Raw genomic sequence first — 20814 nt, 5'->3', positions numbered from 1 at the left:
TTTATCTATATATTTATAAACATATAAACTAAGAATGTTTTCATTTTCTTGAAATAATTTAATCTTGAATTTTTGTTTTTGTATTACAAATCTTTGATTTTCTTCTTCCAGATTCTCCCATCTCTCTCAAACATTTCATCAGTACCCATTTTTGGACCTTTTTATTTTATTTTATTTTATTCTGAATCTGCTTTAGATTCCTTTTTTCCTCCGTGGTTTGTTCAAATTCAAATATCGAAGAATACTACCAAAAAAAAAAGAAAAATCAAGAAAACTCAAATAGACTTCCTCTACTCATCCACGTCTCATTCATTACTCTATTCCTCCACAATAAATAAAAGTGCCCATTTTATAATTGTAAAGAATTGTCTCTACACTAATTGATATTAATTTAGTTTTTTTTTTTTTACTTACACCTTTTGTACTTGGAAAAAGCAATATAAGAAATAGTTTGAGTTGAGGCCATGAGATGGGGATGGAAAAGACGTAGATTTTCATGAATAAAATATAAAAAGAATAGCAAAATTGAGGATAAAAAAAATAGCTCATGGAAACCGAACCTTGTATAAAGAAAATTAAAACCCAGAAAAGTCGGATTTAAAAAAGAAATCTATATATTATTTTCTGGGATTTTGTTTAATATATATACAAGGAGATTTCTTAGGGTCTTTTTTCTCACAGTTTAATATATTTTTCTTTACTTTCTTTAGTTTTTGTATCAAGCATTTACTATGTAATTTTCTATTTTAAGATTCTTCACATATTTTCAGACAAAAAAAATTTTGAATGTTGATTTACAAACATTTGGAGATGAAATTGTTGTTGGTAAGTGTTTGAAACCTTGTGATCAAAATCAACCTCCATTTGATGAAGAGATGAGTGAGTAGTTAGGTAAGGGAATTGATTCTAAACTTCTAAATGGGTGATAAAGAGAAAAGTTAAAAGATCGAGAAGAACTAAAAAACTATGGTAATAAAATTATATTTTGAATTTTTAGTTACACAGGGTTGATTGATTTTGTCACAATTAAAAAAAAAAATTGATGACATCAGTTGTAGGGCTGGTCTATATAACAGTTGTTAAGTTTAGAGTTAATATGATCCAAAAAGAGTTTAAGGTCTAATTTGAGAAAAATTATTAAGTTCAGGGATGAATGTATATATTAAGCCTTAAATTTCTTATTTTTCCTAACGCATCACTAAAATTTGACGCAATTCTGAATTAGGAAATCTAACCCCATAGGCAGTATCAGTGTCACTTTGGTCAATATCAAAAAGGACCGTAAATTCCGTGGCACTCCATGTAAATTTTACCTAAAAAGGAGGGTATATAAATATTCATCGCCCACCTCGCCTACCTCTCTGTTTACATATTGACCCCTCCTCTTACACGATCTCCAACCTCTCTCTCTCTCTGATCGCCGTCTCTATCTTGTCTCGTCTTTTTCTTCTTTCTTTAATTTATTTATTTATTTTCCTCTAAAATAACACTGAGATATAATAAACGGAGCCTAAATAAAATCTTTCAATCCATATTTTTGATAGATCAATAAGGCTTCGGTTTTCCTCAGCTGATCCAGGTAAAAATATCAGTACCGATAATTCTTCATGTTTTTAGTATTAGATCTATTCCGTTTGCATTGCTATAATCTGATTTTTTTCATGCAATGATTTTATTTATGTTGTTTTTCGTTGCTTTTGTTTGAGAAATTAACAGATCAAGTTTTTAGATCGGTTCAGTTATTAATATATTGACGTTTTCGTGATGCATGTAGCGTTTTATAAGATTAAACGATGAATTGTCGGTCGTTTCGAAGATGCTATTAGTCCGATGTTACAGATCTGGATTTGTTTGAATTCTATTATTTAGAATTGCAAATATTTTTTGTATGTTCATAGAAATACTGATGTAGAAAGTGGACTGTTTGCTAATTCTTTATGTAGATCTTAGCCGTTGGCGATGGCGGCTTCAACTGCTAGTGGCACGGGATGGTACAAAGGGAGAGTCAAAGCAGTTCCATCGGGGGATAGCTTGGTGATAATGGCCTTGACCAGTAACAGGCCTGGACCTCCACCTGAGAAAACCATTACCTTGGCTTCTCTCATTGCTCCTAGACTGGTAAAGCTCATTTGAATGCAAGTTTGCTTTTGGATTAGTTCGCTATTAAATGATGGTTTGTATGTTTGTTTTACTTTTTCTTGCTGATTAATTTAGTTTTTGTTTGGATAATGATTTTGTTGGATGAGAGTCGCTTTATGTGTTTTAATTGTATAATTTCCAACGTCTAAGATAAACATTTTTGTTGCATATCTTTTGAGTAAAACTTCCAGCTGATGCTTATTTTCTTGCTCTTCCTTTTTCCTCTAATTAATAGGCCCGAAGAGGAGGTGTTGATGAGCCATTTGCCTGGGACAGCAGAGAGTATTTGAGGAAGCTCTGCATTGGAAAGGTGCTGTTTCTTTTGAATTATTCTGGTTATTGTTTTTACTTGTTATAGGTGACGCTTGGTTGTTTAGAACATGTGTATCTAAATTAATTTATTCTGTGTTCAGGAAGTCACTTTTAGAGTCGAATATGCAGTACCAAGCATAGGCCGAGAATTTGGGTCTGTTTACCTTGGTGGTGACAAAAATGTTGCAATGTTGGTTGTCTCTGAAGGCTGGGCTAAGGTTATTTGCTTTTCAGTTTGTAAAAACACTGGGAAAGGTTTATTTTTTTTGTACTCAGTTTAACTGAGCTGGGCTTCTACAGGTTAGGGAACAAGGACAGCAGAAAGGGGAAGCAAGTCCTTTCCTTGCTGAATTGCTACGTCTTGAAGAACAGGCCAAACAACAAGGCGTGGGTCGATGGAGCAAGGTAATCTTTTTCCCCTTTGTAGCAGTCCATTATATATTTGACTCACTGATTTAGCAAAGAGTAGTTTTTAACGGTCATGATCTTTGTAATTGTGGTTGTAGGTACCTGGTGCTGCTGAGGCTTCTATACGTAATTTACCTCCTTCTGCCATTGGTGACCCAAGTAACTTGGATGCCATGGGTCTTCTGGCTGCAAATAAGGGCAGTCCAATGCAAGGTATCGTTGAGCAGGTTCGCGATGGTAGTACTGTTCGAGTCTATTTGCTTCCAGATTTTCAGTTTGTGCAGGTCTTTGTTGCTGGTATCCAGGTACAAGTTCTAATTCATAACTTTTAGTCTACTTTTTGGGGTTCATCATATGAGTTTGCTTTTTGAATATCCTTTTCCTGTTTATTTAGGCCCCTTCAATGGGTAGAAGGGCTGCTGCCGAAACTGTTGTTGAAACAGATTTGACTTCTGATGAACAAAATGGAGATGCTTCAGCTGAGCCACGGGCTGCCTTAACATCGGCACAGAGGCTTGCTGCATCATCGACAGCTTCTTCTGAAGTTTCTCCTGATCCGTTTGGACCAGAAGCAAAATATTTTACAGAAGTTCGCTGTTTGAATAGAGAGGTGAGGGAATGAATACTTTTAAGTTGACAAGTATCATTCATGTATGCATTCTTTTTGTATAATAGCCTAAATTCAGGGTTAATTTTGTAGGTTCGTATTGTCCTCGAAGGTGTAGACAAATTCAGCAATTTGATTGGGTCAGTTTATTATCCTGAAGGTGATACAGCAAAAGACCTCGCTTTGGAGCTTGTGGAAAATGTATGTTCTTGGCCCCAACATTGGTTTAATCAATGATATAACATTGGACTATTACTGAATTATAATTTATAGAATTCATGTTTTTTATTTAACATAAGTTAGTTTTTTTTCTTCTTTTGCTTGTAAATTTTATTATACCCTCGTCAGTTTATAGCTAAACTGTTTCTTGGTTTATCCGAGTCATTTCATCCTGATATTTTTACGAAACAAAACATGCATACTTCCTTTCCATGAATTTATGTTGATATACTCTGAATTCTCTCTCTCCCCTCATCTCTCATCCTAACCATTTCTTCTCAAATAAAGGGTCTAGCAAAATATGTTGAATGGAGTGCTAATATGATGGAGGATGATGCCAAGCGGCGGTTGAAGTCTGCAGAGCTTCAAGCCAAGAAAGCTCGGCTGAGGATGTGGACAAACTATGTACCGCCAGCTACAAATTCCAAGGCAATTCGTGATCAAAACTTCACAGGAAAGGTAATGGAATTATTCTTTTCATGTTATTGTATTAGCAGGTTCTTGATTTTGTAATTATTTATGGAAGTATATTTTTTCTCAGGTTGTGGAGGTTGTTAGTGGGGACTGCATTGTTGTGGCTGATGATTCTATCCCTTATGGCAGTCCTCTTGCTGAGCGCCGAGTCAATCTTTCAAGCATTAGATGTCCAAAAATGGGCAATCCTCGAAGAGATGAAAAGCCAACTGCCTATGCCCGTGAAGCAAGGGAATTTTTAAGAACACGCCTTGTAGGAAAACAGGTTTGAACACCTGCTCATTTATGTCTTATTCTGGTAGTGTTGAACATATATTTATAATTTGTCAACTTGCTTTTATTAGGTGAGTGTACAAATGGAATATTCCAGGAAAGTCCCCATGGCAGATGGAGCTCCTGCTGCATCTGCAGATTCAAGGGTAATGGATTTTGGCTCAGTCTTCCTCCTGTCTTCCATCAAGGGTGATGGAGATGAGGTTTCTGCAGCAAACGCATCTGCAGCTGGCAGCCAGCAGCCTGGCTTGAATGTGGCCGAGTTGGTTGTTGGACGTGGCTTTGGCACTGTGATAAGACATAGAGATTTTGAGGAAAGATCAAACTATTATGATGCCCTTCTGGCTGCTGAATCCCGTGCTATTTCTGGGAAGAAGGGAATTCATTCTGCGAAGGATCCTCCGGTCATGCACATTCAAGACCTTACAATGGTTGGTGATCTCCTTTTATTTTGATTATTTTCTTTCTGTTATATTTCTATTTCTTATCTGAATTCCAATTTCCATTTCTTGTATACTACCAGGCATCAGCCAAGAAAGCTAGGGATTTCCTGCCATTCCTGAATCGTGGCAGGATTCCAGCTATTGTGGAATATGTCCTAAGTGGTCATCGTTTCAAGTTGTTGATCCCAAAGGAAACTTGTAGCATTGCCTTTTCATTTTCTGGTGTCAGATGTCCTGGTCGCGAGGAGCCCTACTCAGATGAAGCCATAGCTCTGATGAGACGAAAGATCATGCAGAGAGATGTGGTGGTATGGGTCTCTCTCTGTGAACTGCTTATCTGCCATTTTTGTATTTGTTTTTGTTTTTAATTAGTGTATGTTTTTCTACACAGGTTGAAGTTGAAACTGTTGATAGAACTGGAACATTTTTGGGATCTTTGTGGGAATCAAAAACCAATGTGGCTGTGACGCTTCTTGAGGCTGGCCTGGCTAAGCTACAAACTTCATTTGGTAGTGATAGGATTCCTGATGCTCATCTTCTTGAACAGGCTGAGCTATCTGCCAAGAGGAAGAAGCTGAAAGTAAGAAGCAGTTCATATATTTCTTTTGCCAATTTTCTTTTGCTAATGCTAATTAAACTTTCTGGCTTTATTTATCTTTACGCTTTTATGTGTAGATTTGGGAGAACTATGTTGAAGGAGAGGAAGTTTCCAATGGACCTGCCACTGTTGAAAACAAGCAAAAAGAACTGCTACAGGTGCTCTAAGAACTGAACTAAATGGTGCTTTTCTACTGTCAAGAAATCGGTTAATTTACTTTTCTTGTTATTTTCAGGTGGTGGTTACAGAAATATTGGGTGGCGGAAAATTTTATGTCCAGACGGTGGGAGATCAGAGAGTATCAGCTATCCAAAAACAGCTTGCATCTTTAACTATCCAAGAAGCTCCTGTGATTGGTGCCTTTAACCCTAAGAAGGGTGACATCGTCCTTGCTCAGTTTAGTATGGATAATTCCTGGAATCGTGCAATGGTTTGTTCTAACTTCTGTGTCCTTTGTTTTATTCTTTTCAATTCTTTTTTGTATGGCTTATATTTTACACTTTTGTGGGGATGGCCTTTTCCTTTCTTGCTTGCCTGTTATGCAATCTTTGTATGCCATTCTGACATGTTCTTGTATTCCACTTTTGCCTTGTGAAGATTGTCAATGCACCTCGAGGAGGAGTTCAATCTCCTACTGACAACTTTGAAGTGTTTTATATTGATTATGGGAATCAAGAGGAGGTTCCATACAGTCAATTACGACCTCTTGATCCTTCATTATCAGCGTCTCCTGGGCTTGCTCAGCTATGTAGTCTTGCATTCCTTAAAGTTCCGAGCCTGGATGATGAATTTGGTACCGAAGCTGCTCAGTTTTTGAGTGAGCAGACAATGGGAAGCTCACTGCAGTTTACTGCTATGATAGAGGAAAGGGATGTTTCTGGCGGAAAAGTCAAGGGAAAAGGAACTGGCACCGTTCTCATTGTAACTCTCGTTGCTGAGAAGTCAGACCTTAGCATTAATGCTGCAATGCTCCAGGTTTGAATGAATTATTCTTTTCTATTTTACCAAAAAAAAAAAAAAAGATAGAGACAAAGATGATCATCTACCATGCTTATCTAGTTTCTTGACTGGTTGATAACTATTTCAGGAGGGACTAGCTAGGTTGGAGAAAAGGAAGAGATGGGAATCCAAGGATAGAAAATCGGTGATTGACAACTTAGAGAACTTTCAGAAGGAGGCAAAAACTGGTAGGCGTGGAATTTGGCAATATGGAGATGTGGATTCGGATGATGATGAGGATCTTCCTACACTTGCAGCAGCTGCTGCTAAGAAGACGGGGGCTGGTCGCCGATAGATTTATTAATATTAATCACTTGAAGGTAAACTCCTTCACTTTGGGAGTTATGATTACCCCAAATGAGTACTTTTAGTAGTTATATAGGTAGTTAAAAGAGCACCTAGAAGAGATTCTCAGCCTAAACTTGCTTAAATTTTGACTGCTTTTCTTTTTTCTTTTTCTTTATTTAATCCTTTATTTTTGGTAGCGCGGCTGACATTTGTTTTGAACATTGTTTAAATAAGGCTGAACTGTAGCACTTCTCTTTTGTTTCCATGCGAGGACGTTATAGACATTTTCTTTTCCCCGTTGGAAAGAGTTTATGGATGTTTTCTTGTGATCTTCTATACTTGTTATAAAACCAAAAAACTATAACCTCTGAGTGATTGAGTGAGTTGGTGTTAATGGAAAATTCAATATATTTTTTCTTTTAAATCATAATAAATAGTGTTTTCGTTCTTTCTTTAATAATAAGATTTATAAACTAGATTTTTATCACTCCACTTATCATTATTGTTAATAAATTTTTTTAAAAATATTTTTTACATATTCGTATAACTGCAAAAATTAAGTATTTGTTCGGAAAAAAAGGTCTTAAAAATTATGTTTACAAACAAAGATAAACATCAACCTTTTCATTTTGTAACATAAATAAACAGATTTATTCATATTATGAATTTGGGTTTTAAATTGTTCGGTTACAGTATTTGCTTTAAAATTTTGAGTTCCGGTTTTGGATTATTTTCAATTTACGTTTGAATATTTTGAGTTATAATTATTTAATTAGATTTAAATTATTTTGAATTTGAATTATTTCAAAGTTATGTTAAGTTGTAAATCAAATTTACCGAGTTTGAGATATTTTAAGTTTAATTTTGGAATTTTTAAAATTTAAGTTGTAAATTAAAAAAGTAAGTTTAAATTTATATAAATGTAATTGGATTTTCAAATTTGATTTGAAATTTGTATATCAAACCAATAAAAGTACAATATAAATGTTAAATATTAAATCAGTCTACAGTAAAATATTAAATCAGGTTTGGTTTTATATACACGGAAAAATACTTGGAAAATATTACCAAAAAAAGGAAAATTACTAGGAAAAATGTTAATTGTACCAATCACTTTGAAGAGGTGATTAAGAATGTGATGCTAGATTTTGAAATTATTATTAAATAAAATTTAAATTTTGTTAATTTTTAATTTTTATTAAAAAAGCAAGTTTAAAATTTTTAATATTTTTATTAACAAAGTTTGTTTATTCTAAAAAAAACATAATTTATCAATTTATTTTTTAAAAAATAAGCAAATTGATATAGATTAAAATTTTAAAAATATTAAAAGAATAACGTATTTAATTTAGAATATATATATTAAAATTTAATTTCTTAAATAAATATTAAATTTTTTTCTCAAAAATTCAAATTTTCTAATACAACAATCGTATTCCATTCGAACCATATTTCTATTATTCTATTCTATTACAATTATATTTAATTCCAACAAACCAATCATATTGTAATATCTTTTAATATTATTTTTGTTTTATATTTTTAAAAAAATCAGTAAATAAAAAAAAAAGAATTTCAATAAAAAATTTTGTCAGATCAAAAATTCTTGTCGATATTTAATGGAGTCAAGGTTTTTTACTAAACTAAGACAAAAAAAGAAAAATTTCAAAATAATACAAATGAAAAATTATATACCAAAATGGTACATTTGAGGTGGTGTCGCCTATGGCAAAAGCATGATCACCCCATGTCCAATAAAAAATTACTGTTGCTGTCTGTTAAATTGCGGCACCATTATCCCTTTTTTTCAGCTGTCATTCTAAATGGAACAATTTCATAACAGGTCCCTAAATATATTATATTATTACATTTCAGTCCTGTGCCGCAATTTAACAGACAGCAACAGTAATTTTTGATTGGACATGGGGTGGTCATGCCTCTGCCATAGGCGGCATCACCCCAAATGTACCATTTTGGTACATAGTTTTTCATTTGTATTATTTTGAAATTTTTTTATTTTTTTTGTCCTAGTTTAGTAAAAAACCCATGGAGTCCTCACTGGGTTTTCAGGTGTTAATGATTGAAGTGGATTGAATAAAAGCCATGCTTTGGTTTAGCGGGCACATCATAAACCGCCGGTCTACTTGGGCAGGAAAAAAAAACGTCTCATTTACAATTTTCCTTTCATTCATTCATACATCAAAAACATTCAGAAGTGAAACTCAAAAATCAACAATTACCAAAAATGTTTCAGCTACGGAAACACCTAAACCGCAAAAATAACAACAAAAAAAACTGCGCAAAAGTGAAACTGATAATCACCAGCCAAGCCAAGCTTTCAAGTGTCACGCCTCCTTTGGCGGGGAGCAGCACCACCAGTTTCATTCTCCTTTTCCTCTTCAGCTGGCTTTTCTCCACTGCTTCCTTGATCATTTGATGTATCAGCAGCCACCTCTGTTTTCTTCTCTACTCTTGGCTGCTGCGCACAGTTTTATCCAATCAGTTATTCAAACACGAAAACACGGTTACCAGTCAGGAAATACTCACTTGTTTCTTCCCACTAAAAATGAGCATGAAGATAGCTGTCAAGATAACCACCACAATGGAGACCAGGACACCAATGGTGAGGTTGGGTTGTTTCTCACCCTTCTCAATGAAGTCCTACAAGAAAGAAAAAAAAACTCAAGTTTTTGATGAAATCCACCAATGAAACAATAATCTGCATATGAAAAAGGACACTAAAGGAACTTACAAGAATTTGGAGCTTATATTTGCTTAAGAAAGGAATATCAGCAAACTTGTATAGGACATCGAAGACCACCTTCTGCAGCAGAGGTATGGAGAATGTTTAGTTATATGGTATAAAAGAGTGAATCACCAAAATAAGTAAGCATGGTATAAAAGAGTGAATCACCAAAATAAGTAAGCATGCAAGAGCATTTACCTGGAAGCCACCGAGATCATCCGAACCTGCAGCTTCTTCCTCCGCCTTCTGTTTTTCCTTCTCAACCACAAACTTCGGTTTCCATGTGGTGTCCCGGTATGACTTAGCAACATTCTCTTCTTTGGCTATCAAAATATTGTCAAACAATATACCTTCTTGCATTGTCCAAATCTCGATACCAATTGCAGCGATAGGGTCAAAGTAAGGCTTGTCAAGCTCGAAGTAGTTAGGGTTTGGGATGTCCCGAGGCTTCCAAATACCCTTGTAATTGGGGTTGTCGACTAGAGGAGGATTCCATATTCCTTTAAAAGCTGGGTTCCTCTTCATCGGTCTCTTCCATTCACCACAACCAGGAGCTGTCTGACACTTTGGGTTGTCAATTTTGGGGGCTTCCCATACACCATCCTCTTCATCATCCCAATCTTCTGGCTTGGTTGCCTCAGGATCATCTATCTCTTCAGGCTCATCGTCTAACCATCCTTCCGGTTTCACAGCCTCCATATCTTCAATTTCCATGGGTGCATTTTCATCCCAATCATCAGGCTTCACAGCATTAGGATCAGGAATTCTGACTCTATCGTCCCAGTCCTCGGGTTTCTTTTCATTTGGGTCAGGAATAGTCTTGGCAGGGATAATTGGAGGATCAAAATCTTGAGCTGAGAGGAAGTTTCCCTTCTTCTTCGCCTCTCCATCAATCAGAATGCTAATCTCATTGTCAGGCTTCAAGATGGCAGTATAGACATGAGAAAGCTTGTCAGATGGAACGCGCGGTGGGTCAATAAGATGATGTTCAACATATTCCCCAGATTTAGGATTCTTCTGCTTCAGGATAAAGTGCACCTTGTTTGTTAATCCACATATGTCAGGGCCAAACATGATAGAGTAAGGGGATCCATTGTCAAATTCCTTAGGCTTCCACCCAGCTTCCTGAGGTCTAAGGTATTTCAGGTATGCACCACCACATTCAAGTCCATTCTGGAAGCGAGCCTCGTACTGAAGCACAGTGGTTCCATCCCTGAGATTCACAGGCTCCTCCAGCTCTTTCACTATTGCGTACTTCCGTGCCTTCTCGGTCACTAGAAGCCCAAAGTCATCGTGCCCTTCACTCTTTGAATGCTCCCATATACCTGCAACCCCCGAAACCACATCAACGTAAATTTGTCACTCCCTAAAACATGCAATAGGCACATTGAGGTACATTAAATGGCAAAAAAACCGTAAGTCCAAAAAATTTCAGGGTATACAATTCGACATCAGAAAAAAAATCATTAAATTTCCAATGCATCACAAAGCTAACAAAACAGGATCCAAGACATGGTATAAATTACAGCCATCATTAAAGCACCTTATCACCATTTCCACTTTTTTAATGATCCATCTTTTTATCTTTCCTTCTATGCATATTTGGCTTCTATAATTTCAGATTATTAAAGAGCATTTTTCTTAATTCTATTTCAAGTACAATGTTCCAATCCAAGCTATAATGTCCATATCATCAGTCCAGATAGTATCTTCTCTAGTACGATAATAAGCTTGCATGATCAATACAATCTAAATAGCAAACAATCAAATAAGACAATCCAAATATCGAATAAATCAACATTTTCAAACAAAATAATAAGAAGAGGAATGACAGAAACCGAAATCTATACGATGATTTCCACTGATGAGATCCATGAAAGGAAAAACAATAACATTCACCTTTATAATCATCTTTTTCAGAGACGATCCATCGCCCATTGAATGGCTCTTCAAATGAATCATAAAAAATCTAAAGCAAATCCAAACAAAACAAAAATTACATTCTTAATTATAACAGATTCAATTATTCTTAGCAGATCGACGTGAATATAAAAATGAAATACCGCAGCATCATGATCAGCGGCAATGCAGAGAAGCTGCATCGACGCGAACTCTAAGAAGACAAGAAGCGCAAAACGCCCCATCATTATCATCAATCCAAAGAACCCTAGCACTGATTACAGATTGGAAATCTTTTCTTTCTTATATATTCTTTTAATCTGAATCCTAAATCTAAGACTAAAAATCGAAGCTTTAACCGTATGTTGCTGATTTTTATAGATCTTCATGGCACTGTACAATTCGTGCCACGTGAAGTCAGCAAATTGATTTTTGACACGTATGCAAATCAAGCAACCTACCTTCTGCAGGATATTTGGAATAGTACTTTTTTTGGAAAACCCGTTTTTATTTATCCTTTGCTTAATTGTTTTGCCGGATCTAAAAGAGGGAATGGTTCGGGTCAGGGCCCATTAGTGGATCTTGATTTCCATGCATATACCATCATCACCTTAATAGTATTCTTTTTTTTTTTTTTATAAAAGAAAAAAAATGGTTTAAATTCGATAAGATGATTTTCTTTTTCCATGTATACACTTGCAGCTGAGGCAACATCTAACACAAATTATGAGTATGTAAGGGAGTTTAATAAAATTGGCAAGTCTTGTAACTCTTGTTCCACCAATAAGAAAGGCAGGGAAATGTCCCATGGCATGGACTGGTTTTGTCGTGATTTCTCAAATGAATCATGGTTGTAGGGAAAGAGGTATTCAGGAGCTGTAAATGAAAGGCGGCATTTGTGGTCATTTTCAGATTAGTTTGCTACACTTTCATGATTAAAAACCCATTGTAGTTTAAGTGAAACTATTTTTTTTAATTAAAATAACTTCAAGCATGTTTGATAATAATCACATATTTACATTCAGACATTTAAGTAAAACGCCCGAATGGAAATCTGAGAGTATTACAGCTAAGGGTGGTGGATAGGCAGAATATGTTTTGGTCATGGTGCTAAAGCTGAGTTCAACGCTATTCTAGTTATTTGTCTTTTGTTGTTTTATTGATCCTTGTAGTATGTTAGATCTGGTTGATGTTTCTTATGATGTAGCTTCAGCTTTGATGAAGGTGTGTTGTCTATATGTCTTTTGTTTGATTGGCGGGCATCTGAATAAAGTGTTTATTTGTAAGTTTGACCACTCTGGTCTTAAGCTGCTTTTGTCTTTATAATGAAATAAAATATTGCATAATAATACTAATAAAATGTCAAAGAAAATTGCACAATTCAGAGATAGAAATGTTGGAGAAAGGATATATTTCGTATCGGTTTTATTTGTATTTTAATTTATGTTTATTGATGGCTATTGTTGAGTGTTTTTTAGAGCGAAAAGAGAAAATAAGAGAGTAAACATGGGAGTTCATTATCTGTTTTTGAAAATATGACAGAAATTACTCATACTTTACCTCTTCATACTATCTTTATGTATCTGCTTTACCAAATCAGCTCTCCAAAACACCCTATCATCTTCCTTGTTTTTTTTCTTTTGTGAAGGTCTTGTCCTGTGTAAGAGTTGTTCCCTTTTCCCTCATAAAATAAACTTCAAAGATCTATTATGTATTATAGCCAAGAATATTATTTTGTTATGATTGTGAGTATTGACCTTAGTAGCCAAGTTTTTAGACAAGCCATTGTTAAGACTTCAACCCAATTTATTGCAGTAATATTAATTCTGACATGTTTTTGGGGTGATTGACAATCTTATTCTAATAAATTAATTGTATAGTTGTTTAAGGTTGGTAATATATTTATGCTTTTTTTCATGTATAGTATTATTGAAAATGCAGCAAAGCCATCTGATGATGCTCTTATATATAATAGAAAACTGCATGCATTTATAAATTAAGCAGTGATCAGCTATATGAAGTTGAGGTAAAGTAGATGAAAAAAGCTACCTGGTTCCAGCACAGCCATCGAGATCGAATCGGATCAATGAATAGAAAGACAGCCAATATTCTATAACGCTCTCACCTCAACGGCTACTCCAAGTAACAAGGATTTGCATACCCATATACCAGAATAGCCTTTGAGGGAGAGAGTTAAAGATTGTTGGGTCTCTTGGTTTCCTCTGATATCACTTGCAAATGAAATGAAAAAGGCAGGTCAGGTCAGGTGTGTTGAGTAATAGTTTAGCTATTGGATTTATTTATAGAGAGTACTCCACAATGTAGGCTGCATGTTATTACTTATTAACCAATGAAAGCAACTTACAAAGACATTTCCTGGTATTTTCTGACATGTTATGAAAAGCCCCAAGATGTTGAAAGCAAACAAATGTTTTGTTTAATAGGAGTGTATCTTTGGTAACATCCTATGAACTCGGAACAACCGTTGGAAGGGCTAGTGCCGTTTGGATCCCATCATAAGTTCTAAGAACCAGAAGACAAGAAAACATAATCTCAATGCAAGTAAGTTTCAGAGATCTTGCCCCTTGTACCTCTATGATGTTTCTCAACCCCTAATAAATATATATTTATAAACTCTAAATCAGGGAGCTTATCGACGTGAAGTCCTCAAGGAATTAACGAGCTGCAATATGCCACGTGCACTGGTGGAAATGACCCTTAACCATCTCTGGAGCTGCAAGTAAAAAAAAAAAAAATCCAATTAATCGTGGGGGTCTCAACCCGATATTCCACTTCTCAACGTCTCGACCCATAAAGCGTAACTCCCGTTGGCGAGTATGCCAAAGTTGAGTTACACTAACTGTTGTGGCTCCGAGGCTTTCCATGTTTTGTTTGGTATATTGGGTAATAATAATATTAAGAAAGGTCAACTTTGGCCATGTAGGATGACAAATTCACGATTTTTGCACAACAATTCCTTTTTTGTCAGTGATTGTATTCGGAATATTTGGGGTCTGCAACCTTTTGTGAGACCCTACACTTCTGATGCACCAAACTGTACGTGTAATATATTGAAGCTGCCAGCTGCTAGCTCCAGTGATAGAGTAATACTAACTATCATGGTTGATTACGATAAATATTGATGACGGAAACAACAAAAAAGCAGCCATGAAATCATGTTACAACAGCTATTTGAGGCCTTGAGATGGATCCTAGGATTTGCAGATTATTGAGTATATAGAAACGAACAGGATGTTAAATATATGAGAAATTAGGATCATTGCTTTACCTTTAAACTCCATTTTTTTTTTGTTGTTTTGAACAGCTTGAGGAGGCTGCTATAGCAATGCGTGCCTCAAATCATCTCTATATATGCATGCAGCTGAAAGCAATCAAAATTGTGGCGAATTCAAGAGGGAGTAAGCCTTTCAGTATCCTTCGCAGGCTCCAACGAAGGACATTGGAAGCCTTTGAGGGAAACTGGAACCTTCTCCGTTTAGTTTCTTCATAAATTACTCTACAAATATTCATTTAGATTAATGCTTTCGTTGCTTGTACTTGTCTCATAAACCTCTATGGGCGATGGGTTTATATAGAGATAATTGCCCCTTGCTTTATTTGTCAACTAGCTTTGGATGAAACTCTCACATGCAATAATATCCATCCTTTTACATTACTCCATTGACTTTTTTTTGGCATTTGTGCATGTATTCTGTGTCAACTTGGAGCCTTTAAATCTTTTAAGAATAAAAGGATCAGTGAGCTTTTTTAAATTGACTTCATGACTTATTCCATATTGCAAGAGTCAAGTGAATATCTCAGGCTTTTCTTTTCAGGATTAACCTAACCAGATAGATAGTAATATAGATATATGGAAGTTATTCTTTGATAATATTAAATCATATACGTACCCACTTGAGCTGCATATATGCCCTACTTCTCACTATACACACACAATGCTTTGCTTCACTCACTGCTCAGTTTCCTCATCCTAAGAACTCAAATATAATGAACAAATTGTAGGAATCATACACAAATTTTATTTGCTAAAGTGTTCAAGAAGCCCTAAACTTAAAAATTAATTATTTAAACCTTGAAAAAATTCTTGAATTTGAAAAAAAAAATCAACTGAACTACGAAAAATACACTCAATGTAGTTTTTAAACTCGAGAAATCTGTACATCTCTGAAATATTTTGTACATCAGTGTCGCTGCAATACGAGGGAGAAGCTCGCAATAAATGAATCAGTCAACAATGGGATCATCTTTCGAATTTTATCTTGCTTTTCTTCTCTCACCTTGCTGCTTATATAAACCAAACATTCCACAATTTAAATCCCTCACCCTATCATTTTGGATATCGAAAAGATAAATCACATGCGAAAGAAAAGACTTATCACTGACCAAACATATAACCTAAACTCTAAACCAAAAAATTTTTGAATTTTGAACACAACCTATGATGCAACTTTGCTCAATCTATCATTTTCTCATATAAGATGTATTAGGGTTACAAATAAAAGGATTTTTTTTTTACAATTTTATTTATTATGATAAGAAAGTGATATCAGTATATATCATATAAGATGTATTAGGGTTACAAATGAAAGGATTTTTTTTACAATTTTATTTATTATGATAAGAAAGTGATATTAGTTTAATTCAGTAGCACGTGAATCTTCAAAACCTGTCGTAGGTTTAAATCTTATAAAATATGGTTTGGCTCTTGTTAGGTCCAAAATTATATCAAACTGTAAAAGAAAATTGAACAATAATTTGGATTTGAGCTCTTTAGATTAAATTATTAAATTAATTAAATTAAAATTAAAGGAGTCAATAAAAATAAGAGATGTTAGTTAATAAAAAAAAGTATGTTAATTAAATCATCACCTTTGTATTATACAGTTACGAATAATTCAGAGATAGTTAAATTTTGTTAAAATAGGGTTTTCAAATAGGATGCAAGTTTTAATATGGAAATTTAAGAAAGGGTTAATGACTTTCACTAAATGAGGTTGTCTTTCTTATTTAGGGTTTAAAAAAAGTCAAAAGAAGAGTAAGATAAAATTTGGATGGGCGGTTGGGTGCGGTACATTGCAGTTAGTTCATTTTTTATCTCACATTATAGTATTGTTACAATATCTAATTTCACTGTCACCGTTGTTTTTATACTAATTGCAAATAAATGCACTATCCATCCAAACTAAACCTAAATCAATATAATGAGGAAAATTATTAAAATAAAACGAATAAAACAATTTATTATTAAAATAATATTGATTCAACATTTATTACTGAAATAATATGTTTTTTACAGTAAAAAAATTTAGTTTGATGGAACCGCAAATCAAAATTGGGTGTGTGGATTTGGATCTAAAATAGCATAAGAAAATTTTACGTGATGAGGAAAATGATCCAACTTGTATTAAATCGACATGTATAATTGATGCGGCATATCTTTCCTGCAAAATCCAAAACCAACCCTAAACTAGAAAATCTTAGAAGAATCTCCCACAGGTTTTCGTTTATCTTCTAATCCTCCGGGAATCCACAATATTGGCTCTAAGTTTCGTGGCAGCACATGGTGGAAGGAAAATATATTCAGATTTGCGTAATTAATACACCATACAGCTCACTGGGGAATGGAATTCTCAAAAGGTGTTACGTTAAATCCATCTTCTCTCTTTCTATAATAATTTGTTAGGTAAAATCCCCATCAATCTTTAATCTCCCCATAATGAAACTAAATAAAAACCATCCACATAAATTTAAAGATGTTCCTTTTTAATTATATATGAAATTTTTTAATCAAACATTTCGTTTAAGACTTTTTTTCGTTTTTTAAGCCATTTATATTGAAAACAAAAGAAAATTTCTCAACAAATGTTTAAATGTCCATGTTTTGGACATATTTTAAACTCATTCCGGTTTATTTTAGATATTTTAGTATAGAGGATCAATCCGGGATCAATCGATACCTTAATGTGCAGAGATGAAAAATGTCACGGAATAAATTATTCCAACAACTTTTTTTCATCCCCAACAACTTTTGTTATTCTCATTCAATTTCATTAAGAGCATAATTTTTGGAAACATGCGCATTGTAAAGATTTATTTGTTTACTCTCTTTTATATCATCAGTTATATATTAGGAGAGTTTTAACTGAGTTACGAAAATTTAAAAAAAATTCTAATTTAGCAATAAAACTTAAGGGAAATTTCTATCTAAACTTGTGAAAAAGATAAAATTGTAAAGATTATACATTAATGTTCCCATAAGGTATCAATTCAATACAGTGAATTGACAAATACTTGGTTGAGATATACCAAAATAGTAAAAATAAATTATTATAGTCCAATCATTATATATTTATTATATCAAATTAATCCCTCTTTTATTTTAAATTTCTTTTTTCAAATTTCATAAAATATAAATTCACCACCTTTTGGTGTTTTCAGGTCTAATATAGTGACAATGAATATTTTTAACTCTACAAACTTTTAATTTTACAAGTGGGTTATATTTATAAAAAAAAGCTAAATAGGATATGTGATAGCTTGATTTATATGTGATTCATAATAATCCTACTTAACATTATACAATAATTATTCTAGAAAACCATTATGCATTAATTGACCTTGTTTTTATTAACATAATCTCAAATTTTCAAATATATTTTATCAACCACTAATTGCAAGTAGTTATATATATATATGTGTGTTCACTATTAGCATTAATTCCAAGGGATCAAGTTTAAGTTTAAGATTCAATTCTTGTGAAACCTTTCCCTTATTCAATTTAAAAGTATAAAAAATTAGCAATTAAATTAATTGTAAGAAATAAAAAAATTTTAAATAAAATTGTGATGGTTCATCAACTTGTTACATTCTACTAAAGATTAACATAAATAATTTATGTTTAAATTTAAACAATATATAGCAATTATTTTGTCTATTGAGTCTATTTGCATAGCAACTAATCTGTACCACATTCAGAAATACGACTTAAAAAACCTTAAAATATTGATCTAATTTATAAAAATTTTAAAATTAATATTCCACTTTAATTTATAGAGTTTGGTCATCATTCTTTACAAAAACTAAAAAATTAATTTATATTTCAACCACAATTTTTTGCTAATTTGCAGAACTGATATTTTTGCTAACTTCTTACGTATAATTTGCTCAAATCAATGACAAAGTTTAACAGTGTTCGCCAATTTGTTGAGCTTTTAAGTTTGAGGACCAAATTATAACAAATTAAAATGGAAAAACTAATTTCTTAAATTTGGTAAAGTATAGGGATTAAATTAAGAATTACACCTAAAACATTCGACAACCAAGAACCAACTCCAAAGTTTAGAGAGACCAGACAAGTAATCAGCCGTCACAACCAGGTTTCAGTCCAATAACTTTCCTAGATCTTATTATTTGCGTTTCAGCTCCGTGCATCAATTCACTTGCTCCTTCTCCATTTTGACTCGTCACCTCAAAATTGCCCCCCACCTGAAAGACAGAGCAAACACTAGGATATGTCAGGGAAAAAGGAAAGAAACAAGGAGAGAAGAGAAAAGAGACTCCAAGAGATTTCACTTCTCAGGACCATTCCTTATTCTGATGATCAAAGGTACTTCCTTTCTTTCTTTCCCTCAAACCCTTTTTTTCCCTTTGATTTTGGTAATCACCCAGATTGGTATTTCAACATTGTAGGGGAAAATAATTAGATTGTTTTTGTATATTTTGATCGAAATCCCCATGTTACTTTGATTTAGAACAATTCGAATGATAATAGCTGAATAGAGGAATTTCTTTTGTTTCATTTTTCAGGTGGTGGTCACAAGAAACTGTTGCAGTTGTAACTGGTGCTAATAGAGGAATCGGGTTTGAGATTGCAAGACAACTTGCCGGGCATGGATTGACAGTAATACTAACATCAAGGAACATTAGTGTCGGCATTGAAGCAACCAAGGCCTTACAAGAAGGGGGTTTCAGTTATGATGTTCATCAGCTTGATATCTTGGATGGTGAATCAATTTCAGCGTTTGTTGAATGGATAAAACAAAAATACGGTGGCATTGATATCCTGGTAAGGTGAAAACTCATTAATATTTCAGGTTTTTATTGTTTATTGCTTTCTGTTTTATTATAATTTAGCTTAGCTTAGTGCTTTGGCCAACCTTTTGCATTGTTTTACTTTTGACGTTTATATTTGCAGGTGAATAATGCAGGTGTTAACTTCAACCTCGGGTTCGATAATTCTGTGGAATTCGCACGACAGGTAGTTGACAACAATTATTATGGCACTAAAAATATGATTAAAGCAATGATACCAGTAATGAAACCTTCCGCTGCTAGTGCTCGTATCGTTAATGTAAGCTCACGGCTAGGCAGACTAAACGGCCGCCGCAATGTAAGTAAACAATTTTCTTCCTTTATCTACAGGATCAACCCACTTTTTTTTTTTTTTAGAATTAAGGTCTTTAATGATTTCTTAATGCAACGATTAGTGGGTCTCTAATGTGAGTAAATATGGTCACTTCCTTCCTGAATCTTTTGATTCTGGCTCTGCTCTGCTTCTTCTAGCATAGCTATGTGACCGTGCACATCTACAGAAAAATGCATATATTTTAACCATTGTGAATAAGACTAAGGATTGCCATGTATTTGATTTTTTGTATACTTCGAACTAAATTTAGGCTCTTTTTTTGGCAGAGAATTCAAGATGCAACTTTGAGAGAAAAACTAACTAATTTGGAAACTCTCTCAGAGGAATTGATTGATAAAACAGTGTCTAGTTTCTTACAACAAGTTGAAGATGAAACTTGGCAATCAGGTGGATGGCCTCAAACATTCACTGATTACTCTGTATCTAAACTTGCTGTCAATGCTTACACCAGATTGGTGGCCAAAGAACTATGCGATCGACCACAAGGCGAAAAGATATATATCAACTGTTATTGTCCAGGATGGGTGAAGACTGCAATGACAGGTTGGGCAGGCAATATTTCTCCTGAGGTTGCAGCTGACACTGGAGTCTGGCTTGCTTTGCTTTCTGACCAAGCAATAACTGGAAAGTTTTTTGCAGAGAGACGAGAAATCAACTTTTGAGTAAATCAAGTTTTGCATTGTAGAGTAAAAAATTTGTTCTATTCTTGAAGATTCGAGGAAACAGTTGAAAGTAACTTGTTTTAGAAGCAATTTGGCCCATACGTAGCACCAAACTAAAACCCAACATATGAATCAATGCTGCTTTCTGTCAAACCTTAAAAGACCCAAGTATAATTGCCTCCACTCTTATTCTCTTTTTTAGTATTTGTTGTTGATTTTTTAATGAAAAATTATACACATTTGCAGGGAGCAAACATTACCTGGAATTCTATAATAATGTTTTTGAAATCAAAATATGTTT

The 20814-nt window shown here is 34.0% G+C and overlaps 3 protein-coding genes across 5 annotated transcripts; 2 read left to right on the top strand and 1 right to left on the bottom strand.

Annotated features, from left to right (window-relative positions):
- Positions 1-1355: 1355 nt before the first annotated feature.
- On the top strand, positions 1356-7023 carry LOC107923961 (ribonuclease TUDOR 1). The gene is made up of 17 exons (XM_016854184.2): positions 1356-1579; positions 1944-2118; positions 2375-2449; positions 2553-2669; positions 2752-2856; positions 2958-3164; positions 3254-3469; positions 3560-3667; positions 3974-4144; positions 4227-4424; positions 4504-4863; positions 4956-5183; positions 5267-5455; positions 5551-5631; positions 5709-5903; positions 6071-6448; positions 6561-7023. The coding sequence occupies exons 2-17, from the start codon at positions 1960-1962 to the stop codon at positions 6765-6767; spliced, it is 2994 nt and encodes a 997-aa protein (XP_016709673.1). The 5' UTR covers positions 1356-1579; positions 1944-1959; the 3' UTR covers positions 6768-7023.
- Positions 7024-8929: 1906 nt separating this feature from the next.
- Positions 8930-11757, bottom strand: LOC121209647 (calnexin homolog). Of its 3 annotated transcripts, none has more exons than XM_041080640.1 (6): positions 11570-11757; positions 11406-11475; positions 9705-10831; positions 9513-9581; positions 9308-9421; positions 8930-9239 (listed from the first exon to the last, which is right to left on the bottom strand). In XM_041080640.1, the coding sequence occupies exons 1-6, from the start codon at positions 11657-11659 to the stop codon at positions 9099-9101; spliced, it is 1611 nt and encodes a 536-aa protein (XP_040936574.1). In that variant the 5' UTR covers positions 11660-11757; the 3' UTR covers positions 8930-9098. The 3 variants fall into 3 exon arrangements, with proteins under 3 accessions (XP_040936574.1, XP_040936572.1, XP_040936573.1); XM_041080638.1 differs by having other exon boundaries at positions 9513-9584; positions 11570-11756; XM_041080639.1 differs by having other exon boundaries at positions 8930-9236; positions 9513-9584; positions 11570-11756.
- A 7022-nt stretch (positions 11758-18779) lies between these two features.
- On the top strand, positions 18780-20714 carry LOC107912060 (carbonyl reductase [NADPH] 1). Its single transcript, XM_016840102.2, has 4 exons — positions 18780-19032; positions 19233-19491; positions 19621-19815; positions 20118-20714. Exons 1-4 carry the CDS (start codon positions 18938-18940, stop codon positions 20511-20513), a joined length of 945 nt encoding a protein of 314 aa, XP_016695591.2. The 5' UTR covers positions 18780-18937; the 3' UTR covers positions 20514-20714.
- Positions 20715-20814: the final 100 nt, after the last annotated feature.

The sequence above is a fragment of the Gossypium hirsutum genome, chromosome A11, assembly GCF_007990345.1.
Source record: "Gossypium hirsutum isolate 1008001.06 chromosome A11, Gossypium_hirsutum_v2.1, whole genome shotgun sequence".
In the NCBI taxonomy this organism is placed as follows: Eukaryota; Viridiplantae; Streptophyta; class Magnoliopsida; order Malvales; family Malvaceae; genus Gossypium; species Gossypium hirsutum.
Note: the sequence above shows the minus strand (reverse complement) of the source record. Positions and strands in the feature narration are given on the sequence as shown.